Source organism: Sapajus apella, unplaced genomic scaffold (genome assembly GCF_009761245.1).
Source record: "Sapajus apella isolate SASKATOON/1434 unplaced genomic scaffold, GSC_monkey_1.0 scaffold7, whole genome shotgun sequence".
NCBI lineage: Eukaryota > Metazoa > Chordata > Mammalia > Primates > Cebidae > Sapajus > Sapajus apella.
In genome coordinates this window covers 518,197-531,321 of record NW_022436947.1, presented here as the reverse complement: position 1 = coordinate 531,321, position 13,125 = coordinate 518,197, and the positions used below count along the sequence as shown (strand labels likewise).

The following is a 13,125-nucleotide window of genomic DNA, read 5'->3' as shown; positions in this document are numbered from 1 at the left end:
ACTGGTAAGAGGAGACAAAAATAATGATAAAAAGATGTGGTAGTGATATCAACCAACTGCTCCAGGGACCTCAAGGACTGGATGCGCGTGTCTACTAAAGTACCATGGAAGTTTCCCAGAGACATGTACTTTTGAGGGAACTCTGCAAGGATGATGAAAACTTGACAGATGGAGCCAGTGGGACCCGTGTTGGCAGAGAGCACAGTGTCATCATGGAAAAAGGGAGGGGAACTCCCTCTTGTGACTGAAGCCTGGGGGGCTTAGAGAAAGATGGTGATGCAGGGAGAGGCAGAGGACAGTTCTGAAGGGCCTGTTAGGGATCAAAACCCCAACTCACGGACTTTCTCGTGGAAACATAAAAACTACCTTATTTTGACATAAAAATCATTCTTAAGTAAAACTGCATTATGTAGTTATAGAAAGAAAACCCTAAACACTCCACTAAAAAGCTGTAATAACTAATAAAGTTGTAAGTTACAAAATCAACATACAAAAATCAGTAGCATTTCTGTGAAAAAGAAATCAAGTACAGTACAGTAGCTACAAAAAATTTAAACACCTAGGAGTAAATTTACCCAAAGGGGTGAAAGATCTCTACAATGAAAACTATAAAACACTGATGAAAGAAATTGAAGAAGATGCTAATAAAAAGAAAGATATTCCATGTTCATAGATTGGAAGAATTTATATTCTTAAAATGTTCATACTTACCCAAAGCAATCTATAGAATTCAGTGCAATCCCCTATCAAAATACCAAAGACATTCTTCACAGAAATACAAAAAGCAATTCTAAAATTTGTATGGAATGACAGAAGACCCCAAATAGTCAAAACAATCCTGAGCAAATGAAAGCAAGCTGGAGACTTCATACTTCCTGAATTCAAAATGCGCTACAAAGCTATAGTAATCAAAATAGCATGATACTGGCATAAAAACAGACAGACCAATGGAACAGAATAGAGAGCCCAGAAATAAATTCACACACTTGCAGCCAACAGATTTTTAACAAAGATATCAAGAATACACAATGGGGAAATGACAGTCCTTCAGGTAAATGGTGTTAGGAAAACTGAATGTCTACATGCAGAAGAATTAAATTAGAGCCTTATCTCTCACCATATTCAAAAATTAACTCAAAATCAATTAAAGACTTAAACATATGAAACTACTGGAGGAAAACAGAGGAAATGTTTCATGACATTGGTCTGGGCAAGGATTTTTTTTTTTTAATAAGACCTCAAAAGCACAGGCAACAAAAGCAAAAATAGACAAGTGTGATCAAACTAAAAAGCTCTATGCAGTGAAGGAAACCATCAACAGAGTGAAGTATCAATCTACAGAATAGGAGAAAATAGCTACAAACTATACATCTGACAAGGGGTTAATATCCAAAATATAAGGAAACTCAACCCAACAATAAAACAATTCAATTTAAAAATGGGCAAATGCTTTGAATCAACATTTTTCAAAAGAAGACATACAGATGGCCAACAGGTATATGCAAAAATGCTTAATATCACTAATCATTAGGGAAATGCAAATTAAAACTGTTAGAGTAGGTAGTTAGGCAGACATGACCAGGACAGAAGAGGGCCCCCTATGAATGCCAGGTGACCATCAGGTGATGGTCAGTCAGTTGTTAAACTGTTTCTATTAACAAAAAATAATTGGTCATAGCTGTTGCAAGGGAAAGATAGTCTCCCAACAGATAGAAAACTCCTGAAGCTGGTGAACAGCAGCTTCCCGAGAAGATCTCAGGAGTTGGATGAGCAGGCTCAAGCACAAAATGGCAGAGTTTAACTGGTAGATGACCTTCCTCTAAAAATGCTTGACTGGGTAAGGGAAAAATGCCTCAAGTGAGGATGTGCACAACTTTAGTAAACACACTGTGCGCACAGCCCCTCCCAAGTGCTGGCAGGCCACCGCGCGTGTGGACAGCTGCCCCAAGGGAAAAATCAAGGGGGGAGAAATGGAAACCCTGAAGCCATGCCAATGTGTAAAACCCCACATCAAGGGCCAGACGGGGCACTTGGATCTCTCAAATTGCCCACTTGGCCCTCTTCCAAGTGTACTTTGCTTCCTTTTGTTCCTGCTCTAAAACTTTTCACTAAACTCTCACTCCTGCTCTAAAACTTGCCTCAGTCTCTTCCTTAAATCTACTTCTGCCCCTCAGCTGAATTCTTTCCTCCAAGGAGACAAGGATTGAGTTTGCTGTAGACCCACTGGATTCACTGCTGGTAACAAAACCACAATAAGATGCCATCTCACCTCAGTTAGAATGGCTACTATGAAAAAGACAAAGGATGACAAGTACTGAAAATGGAGAAAAGGGAACCCTTATATACTCTTTGGGGGAATGAAATTAGTAGAGCCATAGTGGAAAACCATATGGAAGTTCCTCAAAAAATTAAAAATAGAACTACCATACAATCCAGCAATTCCACTATTGAGTATATACCCAAAGAAATTGAAATCAATGTGTTAAAGAGATATCCGCACTTTCATGCTCATTCAGATTACTCACAATAGCTAAGATGCGGAATCCTATCACCTGCGTGTCCATCAGTGGATGAATGGATGAAGAAAATGTAATATATACATACGTGTGTCTGTGTATGTGTGTGTGTGTGTGTATGTATAAACACACAATAGAATACTATTCCATAAAAGAGAATGAAAGCCTACCATTCACAACAACGTAGATGAACCTGGAGGACACTTTGTTAAGCCAGGCACAGAAACACAAGTACTGCATGATCTCACTCGTGGAATCTAAAAAGTTAATCGCATAGAAGTAGAGAATAGAACAGTGGTTACCAGAGGCTGTCCTGGTTAGAAGGGAGGAAGGCATGGGAAGATGTTAGTCAAAGGATACGTAATTACAGTTAGATAGGAAAAGTGAATTTCAAGACATCTATCGTACAATAAGGTGACTATTGTTAATGACGATATATTGTATTCTTGAAAAATATGTAAAGAGTGGATGTTATGTGTTCTTCCCACAAAAGTGATCACTATGTGAGTTTATTGGTTAATGAGCTAGATTTAACCATTCCACAGTGCATATGTACTTCAAAACATCATGTTGTACATGATAAAAATGTAAAATGTGATCTGTCAATTAAAAAAGCAAAAACGTATCACTGCATTATGATGCTGAACCAACTTACACCCTAGAAGAAAGTCATAGGCAAAATCTCCCATTACGGAATTCGCTGTTTCAGTTCTTCACTAAATCACTGATGCTTTCCCAGCAGAGTCTCAGTCCTGCCCCATGTCTTTTCCTTCTAGATCAGTGCAGTGCTTACTGCCAGAGCTCAGGGTTCAAACAGCCTCTGCGGCCACTGGTGCCTCTGCTGTTAGCTGCTTTAGCCTCCAGCTGTTTCAGTCCTTGGAGGATAGGCAGCATCAGCCCTCTGGGGTGGATGTAACTCAGTATCAGTAAATTAAGAAGTAATGCCTTCATCTTGGCCTCTCCAGGTAACTGAAAGGCATAACAACAGCTTCCAGGAGTCTACTTCCTCTGGGTCCCAAATCCTTAATTAGGGGCACATCCCAACATGTTGCTTGGCGCCTTATGTGCTCATGTATGGCAAATTCAAGGGGTGTAGTAGTGCATGAAAACTGCTTTAATTTAGGTGACTTCTATTTCTGTTTACACTTGTGTAGCTCTAGCGTTGTGCCAGGTACTATTCTAAGCAGTTTAAGCATATTTGCTTATTTAATCCTCTTAATAGCTCTTTGAAGTAGGTATTGTCATAACCTTCATTTACAGATGTGGAAACCGAGATCCAGAGAGGGGGACTGATTTGCTTGAGTTCCCACCACCTTGGCTGTGGAAGAGCCAGGATTTGAATGGAACAGGCTGATTTCTCCTATTCCTGCCAGCTGTATCTCTATATGGCTCCCCAGAACTAAAACCCCCACTTCCTTCAGAGGTGATTGCTCTACAGTGATTAGGCCCTGGAGTCTTCCCTGCACTTTGAATCAACTTGTCCTGAGTTGATCCCTTGGCTAGCAGGTTCATTGTACATCCATCCATCCACCCATCCTCCCTCCCTCCCTCTGTCTCTCTCTCCCTCTGTCTCTCTCTCTCTCTCTCTCTCTGTCTCGTCTCTCTCTCTCTCCACTTCTTACTTCCCAGACCCACTGATCCTTTGGGGCAAAAACACTTGAGTTCTGCCCTTACCACTTTGCTCTGCCCTTCAGTTCCTGTGAGCTTGATTCTCAAGGGCTTGATTAATTTGTGAATGAGCATCCAGCTTCCAGGGCAGCTACCACTCGCCTGCTTTGTAACCCAGGATGTGTGCTTCTATCATGCAGAAGGGAGCGCTTCCAGCAAGCCTCCCCAGAGGTGCCCATGGGGCCCTCAGAGGACCATGGCCCTGCTGGCCTCCAGCTGCAACTCAGCACTGCAGGCTTTTGCCACTGGGGCCATCAATCCAGTGGTATTGCTGTGATTCTTCCTCTAGCCCAGTCATTACCAATGCAGCAAGGTCTAACGCATACTTATCCTCACCATTTCTGTTTCATTCATGAAAAAAAAATAATTCCAATCATCATCATTTTTTGTGCAAGGTCTTAAAAGAGCAAACAGAAAGGCATTCAGCCCATATATTTTAAATAAACACCATAAAAGTGGTGTTTATTTAAATGCAGATATCCTGGTTTCCTGTGTAGAGTTACAAGCAATATCTGTCCATTTAAATGTTAATAGGAGTGTAAACCTCAAAATCAAAATTTTTCCATGAGGGAGAACAGCTTTTTCTGGTTCTATTTAATGGTTCTCTTCGCCTTTCCTCCTCCACCTTCCCTCATCATCAGCCTCCCTCTGCCCACTCCTTTCCACCACCCTGAACTAAATTCAACAAAGCTTAAATGTACCTTTCTCATTGCAAAAATTAGAATGTTAAACGTTAAGGTCATGGAATACAGATAATGGACTCAAGCCCGAATGATTCTTGAGGAGGTTTTTCTCTATCGTGGCCTTTGCCTGCAGAGTCAAACTCATCATTCTGAGTTCTTTCCAAGGGAATTATTCTTAGGCCAGCCCTGCATAATATTTTTCCAAGGCCTCAGAGTTAGGGTTTCCTCTGTCTTCTTTTCTTTCTCTTTTCTAAAAAGGCAGGAAGAGATGGGAAAATAAATACAAGCTATATATGATCCTGAGTACAAAATATCGCTGCGGGCACAGTGAGCAATCACAAAGAAATAAAAAAGCAGTTTCTTACCCCTAAAGAGAGGAGGTTGACACATAGGTTAATGAGGATGGGCAGGAATACATGCACAGGCCTTTCCTCGGGCAGAGAGGTGGTCGGGACTTACTCAAGTGCAAATAAAAAGCAACAAAGGTTTTTAAACAATGGAAATAATGTCTAATGCCTTCAAGTGCAAATATGGGACAGAATAACCTTCCTAAGGACCTCATGGACCAAGTTTTGTGTGTGAATGTGATATTTGACTTCATCTTTATTTTCTTTCTTTTTCTCTCCTTCATTGCATCCTTTTTTTTTTTTTTTTTTTTTTTTGAGATGAATTCTCGCTCTGTCACGCAGGCTGGAGTGCAGTGATGCCATCTCAGCTCACTGCAACCTCTGCCTCCTGGTTCAAGCGATTCTCTCTGCCTCAGCCTCCTGAGTAGCTGGAACTACAGGCATGTGCCACCACACCCGGCTAATTTTGTATTTTTAGTAGAGACTCGGTTTCACCATGTTAGCCAGGCTAGTCTTGAACTCTTGACCTCAGGTGATCCACCTACCTCAGCCTCCCAAAGTGCTGGGATTACAGGCATGAGCCACCATGCCTGGCTCTGCATGATTATTTTTATCCCGCTCTACTGTGTGCGTTTTGTAAGCTTCCTTCAGTCTTTTTTAGAACATAGCAGGACTATTAATATGTAAGTTAGAATTGAGTATATAAGTTACATAGATTTTGGTCCCATTATTTTATTTCAAATATTCTTTTTGTTCCCCAGCTAGTTCTTTTTTAATAGTACTGTTTTTATTTCACCGAGGCAACATCTTTCTTCTCTTGTCTTTCTGGGGATATGAAAAATAATTTTGAAAATTTTTTTCTTCTCCCTGTAACTTGTTTTTGCAAGTTGTTTATCTCCCCGTTCATGGGCTTTTCTCAGATATGTGGAGATGGTTACTTGTCTGCTCATGTTAAACAGTACCTGGGAGCATTAATGAACCCCAGTTCAACTGGGGCATCGTTGGAGAGTGGTCTGAGGGGCAGCTTCTGGGTCACTGTTACTGCCAGCATCTGTAGGTCTTTCCTCTGTGCTGGTCATCCCCAGAAAGTCCTCTCCCATTCTCTAGGCTGGAGGGCAAAGCCCTGGCAGCCAGATCTGGGAGCCAAGTAGAGGAGAGCTGGGATTGATGCTAAAACTCAATGCCCATATGCACACAGTCCATAACTCCATCAGGGTGGTGCAGTGAACTTCAGTACCATACCCTGACTCTCAACTGTGCCGGCCAACCCTAAGCTGAGCTTGTTGACCTCCAAACCTAAGCACTGTGTTTTCTGACCCCCTCGCACCCTGATCCCGGGAGTCAATGATGGGAGAGAGGAATCCCTCAGCGATGTAGAGTGGCCAACGGCATGTAGAAATCTAGTTCCCTCTTAAATAACTTCCACCAAATCCCTGTTTTCTCACCCTCCCTCTGCTTAATGGCCAGATCCAAATGGACCTGTTGGTGCCAGTTTGTGAGCCTTTTGGGGATTCCACAAGTTGGTGTTCAGCTTCTCTGATGCAGACTTTAGATTTGACTCTTTAGGTCCAATGTGGACTCTTTGGGACAGCGTCCGTCAGCCCTCCAGACTTCTGTTGCTGTCATCCCTGCCTCCTTCTCTATTTTCCCCATTCCTGAAGACTTCCGTCTTGCTAAGAAATCTCATAACTGCAGTCTGGCTTGGTTTAGGAGGAAGAAATGCTAGATACTTTCTTTTTCAATCTGCCATTATAACCGAGTACATCTTTAACTGTGTTATTTTCTTATGTAACTCAATAATGCAACTCACTCTTCTTGTAGTACGCTGGTTGTGAGATTATTTGTCAATAAGTTATGTAACTTCTTTGGATCTTGTGCTCCTCATCTGTAAAGCTGGAATATCTCTTGTCCTGTCTACCTTCTACGTTGTCATTGCAGCTTCCCTGAGTTACCACAAAGGTCTGAGGACAAAGTAACCAGCTGTTCATGCACAGCCCTGGCAAAATAAGGTTTTCAGGGTGATGTGAAAATCTTTCCAGGTCAATGGAAATACACACACCTGGCCTCTGGTTTTCATTCTTGTTTCCAGATCAACAACTTAGCACAACCTTCAGCTTCTGTTGACAAAGCCCTTTGGGAGAAGACAAAAAGTTCCTGATCTGTGTTAGAGGACAGCAGCCCCTCCCCGACCTGGAACACAGACTTTTGGAAGAGGAATTATTATCTTCATTTGGCTGCTATTCTGCCTTTTCCTCTGTTTTCTTCTATGTAAAACACTTTGTTCTCATCTTCCAACAATTCTCACCTTCCCTCTTTTTCTGATTTGCATTTCCATTTTGTTTTTCTGCCCAGCCCGCTTTCCCATCCCTGGCCAAGGTAGACACCTCCTATTGACCCATTTTCCACTTAATTCCCCCAGGAAGAACCTTTGCCACTGGTGTCTGCAGAGCCTGGGGAACAGTACAGGCCTTCCATTGAGCAAGGCCTGGTGGGAGCTGGGCCTCCAGCAGGGTGGGGCTTCACATCCTGCCTTGTGCTGCCCAATGGGATAGGGTTTCTCCTAGAAAGAAACTTCTACACACCAAAAAGAGAAGGGCCCAGAAGATGAATGTGCCGATCCTTTATACTTCCTGTTTGTTTGTTTTTGTCGATACATGATATTTGTACATTTTTGGGGTACATGTGATATTCTGATACCTGCATAGAATGTATAATGATCAAGTCAGGGTCTTTAGAATATCCATCACCTTGAGCACTTTGGGAGGCCGAGGCGGGTGGATCACAAGGTCAGGAGATTGAGACCATCCTGGCTAACATGGTGAAACCTCGTCTCTACTAAAATTAAAAAAAATTAGCCAGGCATGGTGGCATGTGCCTGTAGTCCCAGCTACTCAGGAGTACATGTGATATTCTGATAACATGCATAGAATGTATAATGATCAAGTCGGGGTATTTCGAATATCCATCGCCCTTAAGCATTTATCATTTCTTCGTGTTGGAAATATTTCAGCTATTTTGAAGTACACAGTACATTGTTGATAACTGTAGTTACCCTACTCTACCATCGAACACTAGAACTTATTTCTTCTAACTGTGTGTATGTGCCCATTACCCAGTCTTTCTTTGTCCACACCCTCCCCAGCCTCTGGGAACCATTATTCTACTCTCTACTTTGATTAGATCAACATATTTAGCTCCCACACATGAGTGAGAGCATGTCTTTCTGTGGTCTGGCTTATTTCACTTGACATAATGACCCCCAGTTCCATCCATGTTACTGCAAATGATAACATTTCATCCTTTTCATGGCAGAATAGTATTCCATTGTGTATATGTAACACCTTTTCTTTATTCATTCGTTGAAAGACACTCAGCATGATTTTGGTGTAAAAACACATAGATCAATGGGACAGAACAGAGAACCCAGAAATCCACATTCTCACAGCCAACTGATTTTTCAACAAAAGCAGCAACATACACCGGGGAAAGGGCACCCTCTTCAGTAAATGGTGCTTCAGTAAATGGAAAGACTGAATACCCATGTGCAGAAGAATGAAACTAGGCCCATATCTCTCCCCAGGTAGAAAAATCAACTCCAAATGGATTAAAGACTTAAAAGCAAAATCTAAAACTATACATCCTGTGTAAGGAAGTACAAACCCCATAAAGGGAAACCTCCTTTTCATTGAAAATAAGCTGTTCTCTCTCTTTTCCCCTATCCACTACCTTTTTGCCCTTGAAGATGGTGGGGAGTGGAAGCTTTGGTAGTAAAGAGTATCTCTTTTCTAAGAGATGATCCAAATAAGATCTCATGTCAAGTGGGGACCTTTCTGTATACTGAGATGGCAGCTCAGGTCTTGGTTACTCAAGAGTCTCTTGTGATAGTGGAGAAGGCAGGGACTAAGGTACAGGGCTGGTGGCCGTGGAGAGAGCATTTGGGGAGATGGAGGGAAGGACAGCACAGGTAGTTCAGTAAGAAGGGCAAAAGTGCTCCTTGCTTCTCTGACTGGCTGCGGCTCCCCACGCAGGCCATGGGGCTCACAAGCTCCTGTTGTGATCAGTCGATGCTTTCAGCAGTTCCATCTGACACATAGGTGATATGAGCAGGGGGTACAGGGCTGCAGGATAATCAGGCACCCCGGGCAGTTTCCATAAGTGACTGTGAGCCTCACTTCTACCTGGCTGGGGCAGGCATCCCGGGTCAGCCAGGGCAGGCAGGGTCACCCTAGTAGAGCAGGAACCTGCCCTGTAGCTCTCAAAGAGCTCTGTGTCTGTGACTGGAGCCCTGTCCTCCTTCCTCCGCAGGCCCCTCCTCACCAGAGGGAAGGGTCTGCTGCTGTTCCCCTCCTGTGCCCCATCCGTCCCTACTCCCGATCAGCTTCCTCCCAGGCGGGGGGCTGTTAATGTCTGATGGTCAGTGTCAGGAAAAGAAGGGTGGCCTGGGTCCCTCTACAGAGGGGTCTTAAACCAAACCGCACCATAGATCCTTTTGTTTGCTCTGCTGGGGTTCCATGGGGTGACTGGAGTGAGAGAGAGGAATGGAGCGGTTGGGACCTGGACACCTTTTGAGGTGTGTGGTCTCTGAGATGTTCTCCAAAGAGACCTGTGGGGTGCTTGTTTCTCAGAGAAAATGCTGTCCAGGCAGCAGCGGGTGTGCTTGCATGAGGTGTTGATGTATGTGGTTTACTTCAGGCACTTCCCTTTGACAGAGAGGGATGCCCAAGGGTCCTCCAGGATGCTCTGCAACCCCCTGGGGAGCACAGACCCTGGGGCAGAGGCAGAATAAGTAGCTTTGCTCTTGTGTGGAGCTTCATTGGCGGGGTTATGGCACAGGCTTAGATGTGGGTGGGTGGAGAGGGGTCCCAGGGAGCTGTGGTGGATACTGGTGGAGGGTGGAAGAGTGGGTGGCATGACCAGGAGGTCAGAAGGTAGAGCTCTAGATAAGGAGTGATGGATGAGGAAAGTGTGCCCGTAGCTTGGTGGGGGTTGGGGTGCAGTGGGCACATGGAAGGGCAGGGGGGTTGAAAGCAGCTCTGGCTGCTTCTGGGTACAAGAGGGCAGGGGTTGGAGCTGGGGAGGAAGTCAAGCCAGATGCTGAGTGGCCAACATAGCCATGGCAGTAGCTCTGCCCTCTGCCTCCTGCTAAAAATACTGCCTTTCCAGACAACCCTCTTCCTCCTGGAGCTGATGGGTCTGCCAAGCGTAGAACAGAGATGGGCCTGACTCAGAAAGCAGGGTTGACCTCGGGGTTGGAGGAGCTGAAGCAAGTGCCATGAAAGTGTTCTGCTCTGGAACACAGAGTAGAGCAGGAAGTGTGACTTTCCACCAGCTTGGAGGGGAAGGAACAGAACACCAACCCCCGCCCCCTCACATTGATAGCTTCCCCTCACATGCTATCAAGTCGGGGTATTTTGAATATCCATCACCTTGAGCATTTGCAACCTCTTAGAGAGACCAGGAGGCCTTGGCAGGTGCAGCCTGACTGCCCAGATCCAGCAGCTGGTTTCTCTGGTTCTCAGCTCTTGGAGAGGCTGAGTGATGCTATGTTTGGAAGCTGGGAGCACTGGACAGGTCTGGGTTCCAGTCCCTGTTCAACCACTTACTAGATGTATATCTTTCAGCAAGTTGCTGCAATTTGCAAATAGGAATAAAGATCTTATCTGTCTCAGAAGGTTGAGATAGATACATAGATAGATAGCAGTATGCCCGGCACAAACGAGGCATAGAAGAAACAGTCACGATATTGTGATGATCTGTCCCTGTGCCTAGGTGGCAAACTGCTGTAGCATGTTTGTGCACACAAGGATAGAGTCACCACAGGGGCTTCTCCCTCTGCAAAAATTGTGTGCTCCTATTTGAGAAGGTCAGGTTGCCTTCCTGCCCCTGGAGGGCCCCTCCCTCCCTGCTCCCACATCAAAGCTGGGGTGTACCCTGGCCCTCAGTCCCAGGCTCTGCTGCTGACTGTTGCTCGCCTGCTTCCTCACAGACCTGCGCAGAATGACGGCTGGCTTCATGGGCATGGCGGTGGCCATCATCCTCTTTGGCTGGATCATCGGCGTGCTGGGCTGCTGCTGGGACCGAGGCCTTATGCAGTACGTGGCAGGGCTGCTTTTCCTCATGGGAGGTAAGGCTGCAGGCTTGGCTGGGGGGTGGCAGTGGACAAGGTCCTGGTTACCAGAATTTGAGGAGAATGGCCAGAGGGCATGGCAGAGGGGACCATGACATGACTGGGGTCCTCATTTACTCATCCACTGATTCACAAGCACTTCTTGAGTTGCCTTTAGCTCCTCACCACTGCACCAGCTATTGGGGATGCAAAGGAAAATAAGACACGGTCCTTACCTTCTGCTCAGATCTGACTGCCTGTGTGTAAGAGAGACACTTACAGGGGTGATCATGAGACGGGTGATTATGGCAGAGAGATACTTACAGAGATGATCATGAGATGGGTGGTTACAGAGCACGCATGAGCCCAGGAAGTGTTTGGGGATTTCATTATATGCATGCCCTGGGCATTGGTGTGGGAAGCCTGAAGCAAGTGCTATCTGGGCAGTTTCTGTCCAAAAGCCTATCTTCACCTCTGACTTATAAGTCCTAAAGCTGCTCCCCTTTCAAGTAAGGTGGTGGTGGGACAGGATTAGACCCTCTCTAATATCTGTCTCTCTTATGCTATGATGGTACTGTCATGTCCATAGGACCACTCCAGTGTCCTTCTAAAGGGATTCTGCATAAGGAGAACTGCATAGCCATGTGGGAATAGGGTCCAGCCCATGGGAAGTAACAGAAAGTCCACTCCTCTTGTACATCTTCTTTCCCTGTAAGAGCTAAATTGTGCTTTTTGGTGTCCTGGTTTGAGTCTCAGTCCCAAGCCGAAGTTGACCACTGGGTATGTCCATCACCATCTACTCCTCAGACAAAGGTAGATGGATGGGTTGTGTGGGGCTAAGTAGAGGGGGAGTTGGGCTTGTACAGAGGGAATTAGAAATATTTATGGAAAGAAGGAAAAGTGAGTCCTGCATATAGAAACAAATGTCAGTTAGACTTTAGGCACCTGGAGCAAACACCCAATTCAGGTCCCTTCTGTGAGCCACCAGGTTATAGGTTTCTGAACAGAGGCAGAGGGTGAAGGAGTGGGCCATGCTGGCTCTTTGTCTGCAGGTCAAGCTGGGGACAGAAGTGAGTTGCTCTAGGTGTATGAAGAGATCCTGGGGGCTCGTGAGTTGTGGGATTCTGCTTGAGTCCTGAATTTATTGAAGGCTTACCCTTATTCCCTTGAAACATAGCCAAAGTCAAGCAGGGTATTTCCAAGGAAAAATCACTCAGGGCTACAAAACCCTCTGCTATTAGAGTCAGGATGCCCCACATCAGAGATGCCTCCTTGGTGAGCCCCACACCTGTGGTTATGGCAGAGGTTGGGGGAGGGAGGGGACATGGTGACTCTGTGTAGCAGTTCCACACTCCTCCTTCTAGCCTCCCACAGAGGCAGAGGTTGACAAAACCAGGCATTGCTTCCTTGCCCTGTGCCTCAGGATCCCCTTCAGTGAAACAAGCAGTCAAACGAGCTTGATGATTTCCACACTGTATTTTAGCAATGGAAGCTTTTTGGTTTTCCCTTTGAAATCCAAATCTTATGTGGACCCCCAAAATGTAAAAAGATAAAAGTGGAGCAGCTCTGTTTGTAGTGAGTGTTCTCTCTAAGACTCTTTTGTATATATAAAGGCAGGCTCTGGTAAAACAAGGCTTTCCTAAGGCCCTAGAGAGAGAAGCTGAGCAAGCTGGCCTCGGGCAGAGAATGAATCCGGTGAGCCTTGGGGGCTGGCTCTCTTTCATCTCCACCTCTTTGATGGCATTGGAGGCTCCTGAATGGTTTTCCATTCTCCCCTCTCTTCAGGCCAGGCACAAGGTTCAGAT

The 13,125-nt window shown here is 45.2% G+C and overlaps 1 protein-coding gene across 1 annotated transcript in view; it reads left to right on the top strand.

The window, feature by feature from the left end:
- TMEM178B (transmembrane protein 178B) overlaps positions 1-13,125 on the top strand; it is a 416,029-nt gene that overhangs the window by 361,228 nt on the left and 41,676 nt on the right. The window contains exon 3 of the mRNA XM_032275630.1: positions 11,201-11,338. Within this exon, the coding sequence (XP_032131521.1) occupies positions 11,201-11,338 (138 nt within the window). The remainder of the gene's footprint in view (positions 1-11,200; positions 11,339-13,125) is intronic.